The sequence below is a fragment of the Chrysemys picta genome, chromosome 1, assembly GCF_011386835.1.
Source record: "Chrysemys picta bellii isolate R12L10 chromosome 1, ASM1138683v2, whole genome shotgun sequence".
In the NCBI taxonomy this organism is placed as follows: domain Eukaryota; kingdom Metazoa; phylum Chordata; order Testudines; family Emydidae; genus Chrysemys; species Chrysemys picta.
In genome coordinates this window covers 118373805-118392219 of record NC_088791.1, presented here as the reverse complement: position 1 = coordinate 118392219, position 18415 = coordinate 118373805, and the positions used below count along the sequence as shown (strand labels likewise).

General features: G+C 39.4%; 1 protein-coding gene across 4 annotated transcripts in view; it reads right to left on the bottom strand.

Moving 5' to 3' along the window:
* PDE3A (phosphodiesterase 3A) overlaps positions 1-18415 on the bottom strand; it is a 381070-nt gene that overhangs the window by 193363 nt on the left and 169292 nt on the right. The window contains exon 1 of one of the 4 annotated variants that reach the window (XM_065568021.1): positions 9575-9727. The exons of the other annotated variants lie outside the window; for them this stretch is intronic. Within the exon in view, the coding sequence (XP_065424093.1) occupies positions 9575-9712 (138 nt within the window). The 5' untranslated portion in view covers positions 9713-9727. Of the gene's footprint in view, positions 1-9574; positions 9728-18415 lie in introns of those variants that run through there. 4 annotated transcript variants of the gene reach the window in all.

Here is an 18415-nt window from a genome sequence, read left to right as displayed (position 1 = left end):
AATCAAAATGTGGACTATGAATATCCCAGGACTACAAAATGCTACTGTAGAGATATAACATGCTTAAAAGGTATCTGGTACCTAAACTGCTTCCCAGCATGAAATTCTGTTCATGGTGAAGTTTCTAACTCTGTGGAAAGGCAGACTCAAGGTGGGTCAGAAAGCAGAGAGTAAGGAAAAGGCATGAGTCCAAAGGTGTAAAAAACTATTGGTGGATATGGCCTGCTGCCCAGCTTGCTTAAAAACAAGCAACTCATTGGAACTGTAACCATACAAGGATTTCTCTGAGATAAAAGCTTTACAGGAATATGATGGGCCCACCTTTTCTCTATCCTGATACATTACAAATGTATCTTCCTGATGGTAAATCACTGTGATAAAAAAGGACAGGAAATAAAAAGGCAGCGTTCATATGTAAGAATATTTACAATGAAATTGGCCAAACTCTGCTTCCTCCCACACTTAAGGACTGGTTTATATGCATAGATGCGATATCCTTTGAACAGCTGACATATAGAATGAATAATGAGTTGGCTAAATATCAGGAGATTTGAGAGGATTTCCATGCAACAGCAGCATGAATAAAGAGAATTAAATACATATCCTCAGCCACATAAGAGAAAACTCTTGTGTCTATTTATGTGCCAATGCGACTATATTTTTCTTAATCAAGAAAAATAATTAAATGTATTATGCAAATTGGCCCTTGTGTGCACAATGCTGCTTCTGACCCATCTGTGGACACAAAAGGATCATTTGCACATTTTCATGTATCAGCACAAATTGGGGCTCATTTCTAGCCCACAGCATACTGTGACCACATACTGCAACCATATGAGATCTAACAAATGAAGCAGGTAAAAGTCTTGTCTCTGGGTTAGCACTAAACCTAAACTATGGTAAGGGACTTTGTGCTGCTGCATGTGCTGTCCTTTGGAAGACATATCCTTTGGGATACTTATCTTTTCTGATCATTAAAGATCCCAAAGTTTTCCCACAAGAGCAGAGGTAGTTATGCCATCTACAATTTGGCCAAGACAATTTTGCTCACTGCTATAATTTCAAATGGATGAATTATTCTTCTCTTCTTGACCTAAATATATGTACCGCTTTAAGCATAATTTTAAATGTGTTGTGTTTTTCACCAGAAGTAGCTCCATTTGTTTTATAGGTGTCTCCTAAACCTATAAGGCCCTACTCTTCCCTTAAAAAGTAGGCACAAACTCAAAGGGAATTATGTACATGTATCTAAAGAGAGAAAAAGTTTAGAATCCTGACTGAACTGATATATTGACTACACTATACCCAATGGAAACAGGAGATTCCAGTCATCTTAATGTCAAGGTAACCTAAATATTGCTGAATGATTTATTTAAATCCAAGAATGGAAAAATATCAGTATAATACAGTAAACTCAAAAAGGTATTGATATAGCTACTTCTATTGCTGCATAAGTTGACAGCATTTATCATTTTAGATAGAGAGCTATTATATAGCACTTTGCAATGATTAGCTCTTTACGTAATTCAATATTTGCCTCCCACAACAAAACATCTTCACTGATAATAGACTGCTGTATTATCTGCTCTGAAGGGGGGAAAGGAGATGAATGGGGAGAAATTATTTTTCTTTTGAGTTATAACTCACCGTAAGTACATTGTAGCAAGAATCTTCTTATAATAATTTATTTATCATGGAGGCTATATATCTAATTTATATATACTGCAATTTGCAGTAGGACAGAGCCTCTGAAACGCCATACCCAAACTGCCAAGGATGCAACTTCTCAATCTATAATTTTAATGAAATACCAAAGGAACTGTACCCAGTTAGACCTGCTGGGTAAGCATGATTAACACACAGGATACTGCAGCCCAGGTCTAAGAGTATGAGAATTGCATTGAAAGAAAAAGGCAGGAGTGAGGATGCATTCAGGGCAAAGACACTTCAGGGAACATAGGGTGTGTCTACACTGCAATTAGACACCTGCAGCTGTCCCGTGCCAGCTGATTCAGGCTCACGGGGTTTGGGCTGCAGGGCTGTTTCACTGCAGTGTAGACTTCCAGACTCAGGCTAGGGCCCGCGGTCTAGGTCCCTGCAATGTGGGAGGGTCACAGAGCCCAGGCTCTAGCCTAAGTCGGGAAGTCTACACTGCAATGAAAGAGCCCCACAGCCCAAGCCCTGAGAGTCTGAGTCAGCTGGCAGAGGCCAGCAGCAGGTGTCTTAACTGCAGTGTAGACATACCTCAGAGAGAGGTCAGAAGGGCAGCTAACCTTGCAATGGTAACAGGGAGTACTCCCATGCTTTATGTTAAGCACATTCTTAAGTATTTTGCTGCATCAGCACCTTGATCCCTGGAGATTGTTCATGACATCAGCTGTACTGTAAGTCTGACTTCAAGACTTTAAAATGATAAATAAAATTGATATGCCAAAAGAATGCTTAGAACATCTAGAAAACTCTAGATTTTCTAAGATTTACATAGCGAGCAGATACCCACACAGTCAAATTCATCCCTGGAGCAACTGAAATCAGCAGTTACATCAGAGTTTAATTTGACCGAGGGTGTTTACATGATTAGATCTGGTAAAATTACATTGTTCAAAAATCCATATTTAATTAAGTTTATAAAGCAGCTTAGTGATAAAGGAAGGGAAACCCGCCCCCTTCCCCCTCAGTCAGCTTCCTGGCTCTGATCAATCAATAACTTCTTAGCCAGGGAGGCTCATACAAATCAGAGAGAAAGATGTGTGTCATTCTCATTATATTCTCTGAGCATGTTACTACACACTAACTACCACAGCTTTTGTACCTTTATGGATCATCCTCTTCCGCGCCATCCCAACACACATATGCATGGACTGACTGCTTTGTGCAGTAAAATTATCAGGATTGTTCTCCAAAGGCTCTATCCTGCAGTCCTTGCTTGTTCTTACAGCATATTTTAATACTGCAGCCTTCAACAGGATACATGGGTAAAGGCTTCAGGATCAGGCTCACAATCTCCAGTAAGCTACCTCCTTGCTTGGCTTCATCTCAAGACCGGTAAGGTCTGGCAGGAGTTTATAGAATCTAAAAGGAACTCCCTGAGAGTCTAGGTTTCCCCAACAGGTGGTAGCACATTTTATATCCTTTAAAATAATGAGTAACTAGGTCCAGTGCATCCTCCATAATAGTAGGAGAGCAGCACCATGTCCAAATAGCAAGAATTTTCCATTGTCCAGCACAAGTAAGGAAAGACCCAGAGAACAACATGAAAAGCTCACTTAGTTTTGTTTTTACAAGCTGAAGGACAACTTTTCCTATTTTGTTGGAATGTGATTGTTTCAACCTGTTTGTTTCATCTGTTTGCTGGTGAGTCATCCACTTTGCACATGACTCTCATAATTTTGCTTCAACAAATTCCAAAGCAAATTCCATGTTATCAGCTTCTTAAGCTCAAATTTCTTTTGTATCCACACTTCAAAATTCTATGATTTATCTTGTAGAGATTTCCCTTGTAATACCCTAATCTTGGCATTGCCCTAATCTTGCCCTAAGAGATGTCCCTTGGCATGCCCTAATCTTGAGGGAAAAAATCCAAGAAAACTTTCTTGTATGAAGCAAACCTTATTTGCTCTTCTATTTTCCCAAGTGATAGTCTTGGAGCGCGCAGAGACCAAAATGAGATCATAAAACTCTGTTTAGATATGCCCCTCCCCCAAAAAAGGAATAAAGCCTAGTCTAAGATTTAAGGTATTTCCCCCCCCAAAATTATGGCACTGTAGAAATCAGGTCATGGTCAGACAGATACCACAATACCAGTGACTGATTCACCAACTACATCTATAGCACTTAATGAGATAAACAGATACAGCCTTGAAGATGCTTTTAGCCTCCTAAGTAAAATGTACAGACTCTATTCACTGGGATGTATCAAACTCCAGATGTCACTCAATCTATATCTCTTTCCAATTGCTGGAATACCTAATGGACTTTGGGCACTGATTTACTAATATTAGATTGTCGGCAGATGCTCCATCACTGGCCTCCTCCCAGGACAACTTTAATGTCTCTATAGCCGTGTAATTTTGAGCAATCGCATGGAAGAAATCGAGGTGGTTCTTTAGTGGAGCATAAATATTAACAATGAATGTCTCCATGGCCATTATCCTTGACAGACTCACCTGCCATCAATATCCAATTCAGCAGACACCACTTCTGTTCTCAAGATGTCCTCTACATAGAGTACACAATTAGTATACAATTGCTCAAAATATATTTGTTGAAACTTTTTTGATGAACAAGGCCATTATTTTGCAAAATGTGTCAATTTCAATGAAAATTCCCACAGAATGTCCACTACTACTGACATGTCATAATATGACAATGTAATAGTTGAAATAGACTATCTTATTTTAAATAATTAAACAAAGCTGCTACTTACTGATGTTTCAATCAGAACTAAGGGCATGTTTACACTTCCCTCCAGAGCGATCGATCCAGCAGGGGTCAATTTATCGCGTCTAGTGAAGACGTGATAAATTGACTGCCGAGCGCTCTCCCGTCAACTCCAGTACTCCACCAGATCAAGAAGCGTAGGCAGAGTCAACGGGGGGAGTGTCAGCAGTCGACCTACGTTGACTTCAGCTACGCTATTTTCGACTTAGCTCGCCCCACCCCTCAGTGTAGACTAGGCCTAAGCAATGCCCTTAATTACTGTAGTAGTAGTAGTAGTGCATAATATGAAATCATATAAAAAATAAAGGCATAAAAATGAATAACCCCATGAAATAAAATCCAAGTGAAATTTCAAAGTTCCAAAATGATTGATAATGTTAAAATTCCAAGATATAAATCTTGGTTCCTTGAGATATAATATTTGCTGGGATGGCCATTAGTATAACCTGGGTTGAACTGTAGTAGAATTTTCATAGTTTTCTGATGACCATCATAAAAAAATGCTTTGGTTTGTTTGCATGTTGAACCAAGGAAGGATACAAAGCCAGACATGTCTTCAAACCTCATCCCTTCCCAAAACAAAAAAAGGCATAATGCAAATAACCCTCACTTAACAATGGTGGTAAAAAAAATTAAACTAGACAAACACTTAGAGCTAGATTGTGACTTTAAGCACAACCCTGAGCATGAGTTAAGTTACACCAACCCCAGAGTAATAATGGGAGACAATGAGACTAAGAGACATGACTGTGGGTCACAGTTTCTCTGCATATGTCCCCTCCTTTATCTACATCTGAGTAAATGACTATTTATTTGGCGTATTGTTAACGATGTTGAAGGCACAAAGACCTCCTGGAAGTTGAATCATTTTGCAGTCCTCAACAATGTGTGTCATGGTTTGTGGCTGCCCATACTGACAGAGGACTGCCTCAAAATACCACCAAAATTGCACTACAGCGCAAATTCCATGCCCGGTACGAAACCGGCTCAGAAGGCTCCATTGCCTTCGCAGTAAATCAAACCCAGGCTAAGGTTAAGGGACAAGATAATTAATTATCTGCAGACCAAGAAGAATGCCACATATCCTCTACCGTGGCAAACTTATCCACACCAAGCAACATCAGGCCACATGACCATGTGGTGGATTAGTTAGCAGTAGATGTGGCATATCATGCAATTTCAAAGATCTTTGCTATGCTTTCTTATCTGAATCCTGGACAGAACAATATTGCAGAGAAGGTAGAGGAGTAAATTTAAGTGTGCCTGAAATAATACGCATGGTGGAATTAAGCTGTACATTGATCATCTTTGTGTGAGATGAGCGAGTCCATACTGGAGCACAATACTCTGCCTCTGAGAAACAGAGTGCCAAGGCTGAAGTGCGTAACCTTTGGGTGTGGGTTCCCCATGTCATTCTGGCCAGTTTTCCAAGCAGGTTTTTGCAGGTTTTGACCTTAGTCAGTGTCTTTGGAAGACGGTCAAAACATGTGAGAGTTCTGTCCAACGTGATGCCTAGATAGACCAGGTGTGAATCATGCTTTATTCGCTGACTATTGAAAACCATATTCAGCTCCATGCCCACTTGTGTGTGATGTAAGTGGAAGACACTCGACACAGTCTTACTTCCACTTGGTATCAGGCTCCGAAGACAACAATAATAGGCCATAACCACCATATCTGCATTCAGAACGCTCAAGTATGTCAAAGGAGTGTGATTTAGTGCCAAGGCATATGTCATCTGCATAAACAAACTTGCGAGACTCAGTATATGGTAGGTCATTCGAATAACATTGGAGACAATACTATTTACTATATAAATTACTATGCAGCCAACACTGGCTCAGCTGCTTTGGCCGGCAAGTAAGGGAGATGGAGCTAAGGCTCCACTTATTTTAGCCCACTTGCTTTGGGGAGGGAATACGCAGGTGAGAAGTCAATTTTACCCTTATGGGCCTGGAGCCAAGAAGCCCCCATATAGGTGTAAAGGGGAAGTTCTTCAACCCTTGTGCAGGCCCGAGGTCCAAGTCATAATCTTGTCCTTAAATAAGCAAGTCATACCAATGAGTGAGAACTAAGAGTATCCAAGAACCTTCGTGTCTCATAGAGAATCTGCTATTGAAACAGAAGCCCAAAATCTCAGATCTAGGTGCTTATCAACTCTAGGACTGTATCTACGCTAGCCTTTTTTGAAAAAAAGTTCCCATCTGTTTGCAGCTCTATTAGTGGGAACCCTAGAATATGCAAGTCTCCTGCAACCAATGGCATTAACATTGTATCACCTAACCCTGCTTGGAACAAGTCCAAAACAAACCTGCCTATGGCCAAAAGAGTTTTCTCTACATCAGAGATCCCATCATTGCTACCACTGGCCTGATCTGTATTGGTGTTCACGATGGTGGAAAAGGTCTGCTGAAGGACTTTGTATACACTAAAGTCTAGGAAAGGAAACAGAATCTGGGGAGCTTAAAAATTTTTTGGGACAGAGTTTAAGGCCAGAAGGGACCACTAGATCACCTAGTTTGACCTCCTGTATATCACAGACCACCAGTACCACTCCACCTCACATACTAAACCCAACAATGGAAATGGGTCAAAAGTAAATGAAACCCCCAGGAGACTAGACGATTATGTGCCACAGGCAGAGATTGGGGGGGGGGAGGGGTACTGGGGTACACCAGTGCTTAAAGCCCCTGCAATAGCAGGGAAATGATTAAATGATATACACCTCTACCCCGATATAACGCTGTCCTCGGGAGCCAAAAAAATCTTACCGCGTTATAGGTCAAACCACGTTATATCGAACTTGCTTTGATCTGCCGGAGCGTGCAGCCCCGCCCCCCGGAGCGCTGCTTTACCGCGTTATATCCGAATTCGTGTTATATCAGGTTGCGTTATATCGGGGTAGAGGTGTATAATCAAATAATCCTGGCAAGTCACCCATATGCTGTAGAGGAAGGTGAAAAAAACCTGAAGTCACTGCCAATCTGACCTGGGGGGAAATTACTTTCTAATCCCACATATAGTGATCAGTTAGACCCTGAGCATATGTGCACCTGACAGAGAGAACATTCGGTGCCATCTCAGAGTCCTGCCATCCTCCCCATGTCCTATCTCCAGCCACGGCCATCCTGTGAGCAACCAACACACCAAGGTTTCTCTCCTCCTCTGGCGCTTCTCCCAGCTTGTAGAATAAATTCTTATTGGAGCCTCGGTGCATGACCACACACTTTGTACTATTGAATTTCATCCATTTCTGATATTCCAGTCTTCAACGTCATCCAGCTCTGCCTATATAATATTCTGATTCTTCTCTGTATTGCCAATACCTCCCAACTTTATCAGCAAATTTCATTAGCGCACACTTATTTTTTGTGCCAAGATCATGAATTAAAATATTAAAATATTAAACTCAGGTCGTCTTCTTCCAAGACAGTGAAAGAGGAAGTGACTTAACAGTTTTGTTTTGTTTTTTTTAATATTTTCATAATTTTAAAGTCGGCATGTAGCCAGTTGATATTCTGGGATCTCTGTTTGTTATATATAACAGTTTGTTAAGGAGTATTTTTGTTCTCCTTTCAGGGAATTCAGAGTCATGGCTGAAACTCCAGAATTGCAAAGGTCTCCAAACATTTGGAGAAACAGTGCAGAATCTGTGTTGCAATGCCTAAGAACACTGCTAGGGTGACTTAAGGACAGGATTTAAATCTCAATTCTCAATTTCCTGGCTTTTCTCAGCTGACATCGGCACTTAATGTTATTTCCACATAGGGAAAGGCAGATGTGTGTGTGAGAGAAAAATATTGTTTTTCTTTTCTTGTCTATTTCTTTGCAGAAAGTGTCCTTTGTGAAACCTTTGTCAAAATGGATTCATGTTTGTTTTTGAGGGATGCAATACAAATGCTCTCAGCTAGTTATCAAGACATTTCATAACCTAAATATTCTCAAACGTACACAATGCAGATTGTAAGACGTTGAAACTAACTTCCATAAAAAGGAGGAAGGAATATGGAATCTGAATCACTTACGAATAGTCTCTTAAATTCAAATAAGTTGTGTGACACAGAGCTATCTAGGAGCTAAAGCACTCAGACACTAGTGACTTGTGATCTGTTTCAGACTCTACCATGAATTTCTTGTGACTTTTGGGAAATCACTGTTTCTCTTTTTGTCACTATCCCCCTCTGAAAAATGCAGGTATTTCCCCACTTCTGTGTGTGTGTGTGTGTGTGTGTGTGTCTGCAAACACACAAAAGTACAAGATATTAAGGACAATAAAAACTAGAGAGAATATTTTTACATAGTAAACAAAAATAAATTAAAGACTACAGGTAATTGTTGTCTGCTACCTGATCTTCATATTGCCACTTATAGATAAATGTCTTCACACTCGCAGCCCTACTTGAAACTAGTTGGTATAAACTCTGGGACAATATGAAGCTTTCAGACATTAACGGGTCAGAAAGCTCTTTAAGGCAGAGCGCACATATTAACTTTGTTAATTGAAAAGGTGACGTCATTGGAGTGATTTATGAGAGGCAATGATGATGTTTAGATTAGGGAAAATTTACTAGAGATGGCCAAAGTAAACTTTATGGCCCTTGTTTGGGATACTTCAGTTTATGAAGCTGTCATTTAAAAGAGTCATTAGAAATAAACAGATATGTGGGGGTATAATCTCTTAACTTAAGAAAAAAAAAAAAAAACCACACATACACAATTGGCACAGCTGTGCTTCCTTAATTCTCTGACCAACTTCCCCCTCTAAATGGGAAAATTCTTAATGTAGCTTTTTGATTAAAATAAAATTAATTATAAAAGCATATGTATCTACGGCCAAATCTGGAAGTAGCATAGGTTTTTGATGCACACAATTAAGTGACCTTTACCAGAAAAGGTAATAGGGATACATCGTATAGTCAGCAAGCTTACCAGCAATTGACATGTTCTGCACCCTGCTCAGTGAATTAAACATTAGGGATACTTTAAATGATTGTTGCAGTACAAAATAAAATGTAAATTTTGTGGATATTTTTTTAAGCTGGGCATTTGCATTTTTTAGTATATGATATACTTTATATTTATGACCTTGGTCTGACTTGACAGCAAAGAGAAAATGTCCTTTAATATGCCATACCTGAAAACTTTGGTGCCTTCCTAGTTTTCTTTGAGGGATAACACAGCACAACTTGTCACACACTGGGAAACAGAATGTACTGAAATAGATCCAAGAACAGAAGAAACAAGTGGCATCCAGCTGCACCACAAAGTACATAAGCTATCCCAACATTTGATACCAGAGACTGGCAAAAAGAATTATTTTAAATATAACAAGCTGGACACTTTCGCCATGTGCATAAACTTTACTTGTTAACACAGAAAAGTATTTCTATGTAGAAGCTGGTGTCCACTTGAAATCCCTCTTTCAGTGATAAAGACTGATACAACCCACAGGTAAAAGTTTTAAAGGGGTTACATTTACACTGTCAATGAGCAAAATCAATGCTCTCTTAAAGGACATAGCCTGTGCTGAATGCTGTATGCCACAGCTTGACATATAAAGTGAAAAACCTACATAGAAACATCTTAAAATGTATCATCATCATCATCATCAACTATGAACAATTTTCAGATATTGTTGCCTCTAAAGAAACCCAATGCGGACTTGAAGCACCAGGACATAAAGAAAAATGAATAGTCATGATAAATATTCAGAAGACCCCAAAATTACAATCAAGAGAAATGTGGAAGAACAAAAAACCACAGTGGCTGCAAAAAAAACCAACAAGCTGCAAAGGATCACATCTGCTTGGGCCAAATGATGCCTACTGTTCCAAAGCAAGGCTAAGAGAAGAACGAGGTCTAGGTGGAGTAGCTTTGGAATGCTGATCTAGTTCACGAACAGCAGAAACACAGGACAGGGAGCAAGGAACTCCTGCATATTAACACAAACTGGATGATCGTCTTGTGCAAATTAAAAAGTAGATTACTTGGAAGTCCTGGCAACAACCACCTGCTTAGATTTGGCACCCAGGCTGAAATATCATCACCACCATTATGCTAAAGCAATTATGATGTTAAATAAGACTCAAGAGAGTTGACAAAAGATTTCAGAAATACTACAAACAAAAGGCATGCAAAACATACTCTCAGGAAAACACTGATTTTAAATTTCCAGTAATATGGGGACCACGAAATACATATAATTTGACGCTACATCTCTTGGTACTGTAAGGCCATTGCAGAAAATACAGCATAAATAATGGTCATTCACATTACTGAAATAAATAAATAAATAAATAAAATACTGTAAGGTCCTGAGATCTAAAGGATATATATATATATATTTTTTTTACACTTACCCTTTAGATCTCAGGACCTTACAGTAGTACTGTATATTTATAGTCTGCACCAAGTCTGACACGTGCAGATGCACCATATCCATAAGTAAGTTCTCGCTGAGGTAACTTTGGCTTATTTTTCTAATGAAAGAATTAAAACCACCACCACCAGTGTCATACAGTGATGTTCACTGATATGGTTAACAGACACACAGAAATTTTAGGAGTACGCACATCAAGTATTAAAAAAGCAAGCATTGGGTTCCTGATGCCGCATGTCAGTCCCTCAAAGTCTGAGGCACTGTAATGACATTTTAATTCATTAAAACTTATACATAAAATACAGAATTGGTCAAAAATGTTTAACATTTTTTGTAAATAAAAATATCAACAATTTTGTCAAAATTTAGAATTTTTGAAAAATTCCATCCTGTCCTTGGTGAGCAGTGGGACCACACAGAATAGAAGGTGCAAATGTTGTGGATGAAGAAATGGAATCATTTCTCTACTATTAATTATTATTATTATTTTATGAATGGCATTATACAGTAAATGCAACAAATTATTTATTACACCAAGTCCAGTGTATACTGAATTATGTTAATAGCTGAATGACCAAAAATATTCACACAATTTTTTTTTCTCTTTTCTGGAAGCGGATGACAGACAAACCCAGTCCTGAAAATCCCCAACTGCTAGGTTTGATAATGGTTAGCATAATAATAGAATCAAACCACCACATTGAGTAATTTTGGTTCCGTGGCATCCATTTAAGACAACTGCTTAAGTCAAGGACTAATTGCTGAAAGCAGAAGCCCTCTATTTTTAAGATGATGATTGTTTTGGTTTTCTTACCATTGGAGCTCTAAGACCCAAAATCAGCCCTGGCATAAGTAAGCACAATTCCCCTTGAAGTCAATGCTTAAACCAGGCTGAATTTCTATCCAATATCCATATTAACCACTCAGTGATCAGCTAGCCCATAGCTGATCACTAACCAGGCTACTAATGTTCTGGTATTAGTGGAAAAAGCTTTACTAAATATTTCTCAAACGGAATCAAATAATATGAAGAGCCTTTAGGTTGAATATCAGGAAAAACTTCCCCAAATTGAGGTATAGTAGGCCTAAGAGAAGTGGTGGATGATTTAATGACCAAACCATTAGAAAAAGGAGGGAACAATCCTGAAGCTCTGTAAATGTTTTGATTAGGTTTTTCCAGCTCTAAAATCCATTAATTAGTGTTAGGAAATGTAACCAGATTCAAGATAATTGGTCAGCTATTGAAAGCATTGGTGAGTTAGGTCTCTGGTAGCAGTTATGCAGTGAGATCTCAAAAGCCTCTCTCAAGGCCCCAGTAAAGTAATTGTAAGTGATACGGTCTGTCTGACTGAGTAACCCTTTACAAGGAAAGTTAACAAAGGTAGGATTGGAAGAGTTAAAAAATATTTCTGAATGGAGAAAATTAACTGAGAATGAAGGAGGTAAAGAAAGGTTATAATGTGGTTTATGCTTTCGTTCAATAAATAGATTGCATCACACATACTCACAGGCAGAGAAAACAACAACTTTCGGGATATGTCTGGGACCAAAAAATAACCAAGGGAACTAGTTGGACACACAGGACTTGCAGCCTGTCCTGAACTCACTTGAATAATGCAAATTCCTCACCCCACGACCGAGTGTTCCATTCTGCTTCAGAATTCCCAGCTATGGGTTGTAACATTCTGAGGCACAGAAGTTCTGAAGTATGACGTATTACTGGGTGTGCTCATCAGCAGGCCAGAAGCCAAAACAGTTTTCCAGTTCACTTATATTCCAACACTTTCTAGAACTAGAAGCTTTGTGAAGTCACTAAGAAAGATCTGGGCATCCTGAAGCTCTGTCTTTTCCAACAAGAACCGTGGAAGATGGTGTAATAGCATGGATTTATTTGAAGTGATGCAACTTAACATTTGTGGTTTACTGAGCAAATATGTTGTTTAAAAACTGCATAAAATGATTTCCACACAGCACTATAAATAGGGTTAGAGAAGTTAGTGATCTTCCTGCCGTTGCAGGCTATTGTCCTCTTTACAGGAGGTTGTATAAGATATTAAACTGATTTTTACCAAAAGGCTGAGCAGCAGCAATGCCCTGCTGTACTTCACTCTTCCACAAGAGTTCTTAACATTTCTCTCTTAACCAGAATTTTTAAATAGGCAAGTGTTAAAACCCCAAAATTAGGTTAGTGCACCATAGCAACCCATATCCCACAGACACGGATAAGTAGCACTTGGCATTTATGTTTAAAGCACAATATAGATGTTACCTAATTTATCCTCACAACAGAAAGATGAAGTGACTTTCTGAAGGACATGCAGCAAATCACTTGCCAAACCAGGATTAGAACCTCCTTGCACCCAATCTTGTGAATTTAGGAAATTCATAGTTATGATGGAATGGTTACAAATTCTCTCTCTCTCTCTCATCTCCCCTCCCCTCCCCTCCCCTCCCCATCCCACCCCAAAAAGGTGGCCAAACAACATTCCACTAAGCTTTCCAAACAAATGACCTTTGCTGTGAGAATAAAGTGGAATTTCAGCCCAAACAACAATTGTCTCAGTTATAAACATCTGAAAACGGGCTACTGACAAAAGAGCTTCTTCAATCATAACTGATGGAAAAACTTTTCAATTGCTTCCAGGCCGAAACTTTACGTGCAATGGGCCATATCCTCAGCCAGGGTAAACTGACATAGCTCCAGCGTTTCGGCTAACAGAACCTCTATGGCCAATCTATACACTACTCCAGAGCACTGTATACAATGGAAGCGCCGCGGACATCCCGTAGCTGTGAATGTTAAAGCATGATAAACAAGGCTAAATTTTCTGCTTCATATATCTTCCTCACTGTCCAATGAAAAGCATTCTTTTTACTCGACCACACTTCGTACACTAGAATTAATACACTAACACATTAAGCCATTGGTGTCAATGAACTCTTTGCTACAGCTGCACCCATTTAAAAGAGCAGCTGTTCAAGAAATAAAAGAACATTCTCTTCATCAAACCACAAAACTTTCAGAAACCTAAGTGACAAATCTTACTAAATTAATATTTATTAGTAACTTGAAGGGCTCCTCCTCAGATTCCCAGTGTTTTGCTCCAGACCTAAAATCATCTTCCCCACGCACAGTTACTCATTCTTGTGACTGTCAAGACCTCCCTGAGCAGCTGCTTTTGTCAGATTTATTATTGCTTTTATTCTGGTAGCATTTATAATGTCCTAAGCACTGACCACATACACAGCAAAGCACAGTCCCTGCTCCAAATGCTTACAAAATGCAAGGTGTTCCTCATGGGCTGAATCCCTTATGCCCACATGGAGCCCCCACTGATCTCACCCTGTAGAATCAGGGCCTAACACAAGATTGTTTCGAAGGACAGTTTTAATATGAGCATCTGGATTTTGCAAACAAGAGTTTTAATTTTCTCTTGATTGCTTGTCTGAGAGATCTGCAGTTTCTCAGGGTACGTCTATACCCAGCCGCTAGTTCGGCGGCTGGCAATCAAACTTCTGGGTTCGACTTATCGCGTCTTGTCTGGACGCGATAAGTCGAACCCGGAAGTGCTCGCCGTCGACTGCGGTACTCCAGCTCGGCGAGAGGAGTACCGCGGAGTCGACGGGGGAGCCTGCCTGCCGCGTGTGGACCGAGGTAAGATCGAACTAAGGTACTTCGAACTTCAGCTACGTTATTCACGTAGCTGAAGTTGCGTACCTTAGTTCGATTTGGGGGGTTAGTGTAGACCAAGCCTCAGAGTCCTCTGATGTTTCTGAACTTGGAGTCATTCCTCCAGCCTCTCTCTCTCAGGTTCCAAGTTGACTATCCTATTGTACAGAGGAGCTCTGTGAAGATCCAGCTCCATGAATACCAGCTTTGCATAAAGCTATGCAAAGATTTAAACTGTGCCAGAAATGTATTAGAGCCTGTGTCTTCAGAGTAGGTCCTTTACAATTACACTGATCGTGAGCGTACTTAACTAAGTCTTTTTTAATGTTTGGAAAGTGCTTTGCAATCATTATAAGAAAGGAAGTATGAAAGCCAAAAGCAAGTTATTGTTAATTCTGTAAAAAATAATTTTGTTCAAATAAATTTCATAGTTGATTGAAGAGGTATTGTTTGGTCCTAAAAGATGTATTTCAGACACTTTGCTTCTTTCCCGGTACCTGCAGAAGAGCTCTGTGTAGCTTGAAAGTTTGTACCTTTCACCAACAGAAGTTGGTCCAATAAAAAAATATTACCTCACTTATCTTGTCCATTTCAAGTTTGTAAGTTATGGATATATGGTGAAAGCCTGGATCAAGTCTGTGGTCCTTAATCAAGCAAGACTCCCTTTCAATCCACTGAGGTCAATGGGAGCTTTGCTTAAGGACTGCAGAATTAGATGCATGTGCATGGGGCTCTCTTTGAAGTCAGTGGGAGCGGTGTATGGATCTAAGGACAGATTCTGGAGTAGTGTTATTTTGGGTTTTTTTCCTGGAGATCATCCAGTGACAACATATGGAGAATAGGACACAGATTACCAAAAGAAGAAATTGTTCCTGAGAGAAGAAACAACAACAACAAAAAACTATTCTCTAGTGCTATAGATGGCTCAGGAAATGGACGACTGAACACTGCTTGAGAAAGATTTTCATCAATGAATAGCTTTTGGATTTATAATCAGCATTTTTTTTTTGGAAGGGGAGTTTACACAGTATCTGTTCTAGTCTATCTAAATGTTACACAAGTGATTTAGGATATTGATATCTAATGCTTGTCATTAATATGTAAAAAGCTTTTTAAGGAGGGAACATAGAGCAATGGTGAGTATCTGTTAAGCAGTTCCATCTGCTGAAGCCACTGGTCCAAGCGGCCTCTGTGTAATTTGAATCACTTTCCAACCACATTCTTTGCCCTGCTAGCCAAAAATAAATACAAGATGTGCTCACATTTGGACACAAATTCAAAGGACTAGAAATTATTATTTAGACATCATGATGAGCAGCAGTAAATATGCTTCTCAAATATAACCCCTTTCCCCAACCCTTCAGATAAACATCAGAGCAGAAGGATTTCTTTTAATATTTTACCCAGGACCATGGAAAGAGGCACATAATGCACCAAACAGCAAGTGATCAAGCAGTAACAGAGTAAAGCAGAATACCCCCTCTCCGATCCCCCCCTTCCTCACAAATGGGTAATGCGTCTGGAGGAGAGAGAGGAGGTGGGAAAAAATGAACAAGTGATTATATCAGGGCTAAATTCCAAGTCTGAGCTCAGTGTTGTTCTCCAACATGTAGGAGGCACATATCGCTGGGTAAAATAGGCTACTGCATTTGCATACAAAAGGAGCAGTAGCTGACTTTAGAAGATCCATGGTCAAATGTACTAGGCAGGGGGAGGACTGATTCAAGCACAGTAATACCCACACCCTTTAGTACGGAATGGGTTTATGCACACCCTCCCTCCTTCACCCACTGAGTATCACTGCTCAGGGCCATTCATTTCACATGGGTCTGTTTTGGATTGTGGGAAGAAAATGCACCTGATTCAACAAGCCCCCAAATCTTTTTCTACAGAGCTCAGCAGTGGGTTCCCCCGGTCCGTCTTCCTCATTTTGGAAAGCACATTGTAATGACACAAGTGTCATAATAATTTAATGGGAAAATAATATTTTACACTTCTACAGCACCATTCATCCTCAAGTATCCCAAAGGCCCTGAAAAGTTATACCTACAGCACCTGCCAATAAAAATGGTCACTGGTTTGAAAGATAATACTGCATCTAACAGAGTTACCCATATAGACCTAGGGAATACCATTGGAACCAGGTCAATCTTTCAAACATACAGCCCCACTGCATTTGAGTCACCTTTTGCAACCCCCTAAAAGTCTAACTGTGTAAAAACAAGATATGCAATGAAATGATGCTAGTTGAATTCATACAAATAGCACAAATGGACAGAAAGGACTGGCTTATTGGGATAATTCTTCAAAGGCATTTGTCGATTGTCCGTGGATTAACAGAAACCCCAAGTTACTTCAGTTAAGTTGAATTACCCCACAAAATACTGGCCCTCCACATACTGCTGCAAAAGGAATGTTTAGGATGGTAAATGTATTAGTAGTAGTACCAGTAGTGCCCAATTGAGACAGAAGTCCATTGGCTAGGGACTCTAGAGAGACCCTAAGAGACCGTCCTTGCCCCAAAATGCTCACAATCTAAACAGATAAAACAAAGTGTAGAAGAAAAGATATGTATACTGTGTTCACATTCTCCAAAGAGCTAATGCGTTCAGTCCTACTTAGTTGTCTGGTTAGACAATGGTACCAATCCATTGTTGTAATCAGCAGATTACATGTGATTTTTAGTCTTTGTACATGAATTTTGAGGCACAATACTCTTTCAAGGGCCCTCTTTCCGCTACATCAAAAAAAAAAAGTCTATTAAAAAAAATCTGTTTCTACATCTTAATTCTAGTCAGGAACAATCATCTCTAGCAATGCTGTGAACTTTTAACTTGAGTATTCTTTCTCCAATTCATATATTTTTCAAGCAGTCGTTACAATCCCAGTTCCAACAGAATCATGTTGACAGCATGTTTGGACCAGGATGTGAGCCTTTGAAAACTTTTAGGGAAGATTTTCAGGCTTTCTTCATTAATTTATTTGTTTGTTTTGTTTTTGTTTAAATTAATTCTTCCGGGCTAGCACACTCCAGAGAGTCCGAGAAGTCTGGCAGAGGCTCATCCCTTTGATCAAGTCTTCCAGAGTCTCAGCTGGAGAGAGAAGCACTTTCATTGTGAGGACAGAAGCATCAGCCTGTTAAAGGACTAGAAGGACAATCCAGTCAACCTCCATTTTTCAAAATGGTCTTTTTAAAATGGGATTGATTTTTTACTGTTTTTACCAAATTAAAAACAAACAGCATGCGTCATGTTTAAGACCACCATTGTCACCGCCTCATAGAATGTGTACTCCATTATTCCTGCTATTTGACATGTTTTCTCCCTTTCCCTAAGACATTCTTTCCACTGGACTCGGAATGGAATGAACATAAAACAGGCATTTTTAAAAAAGCAATTACTCAGAAATAATAACAGACAGACACAACCCTAGTAATTTATGTTGGCATAAAACAAATTAGTGGAATTTAGCACATAGCCTGATGAAATGACTACTTCTTGCCAAAGAATTAACTATCTTCACAGACAAAAAATCTTTGTTAAAGTAGAGCTAAGGTTAAAAAGTGGGTTTCTGTGACGTTCAGCTAATACCCAAAAATATATTACACTCTCTTTAAAAAATTCAACACCTCTTCAAAAACCTAAATGTTAGAATGGCTAAAAATGAAAAGCTAACTGATCCAACCAGCTGCTCACAGGTCTCTCAACCACCCCAACCCACTCCACCCATCCAATTTCCATTCAATCAAAAGAACAATATATATTTTATTAAATGCACAGTAAAGATTTCAAATGGAATACCATCCCAGGATACATTAAGGTATGTCAGAGGTCTAGAAGTTCTTAAAGGGCAATTTGTTGGAAGAGTAGAAGGATATTTTTATGAATGACTGATCTGTTTAGTGTTCTGAAGTGCCCTGATTATAT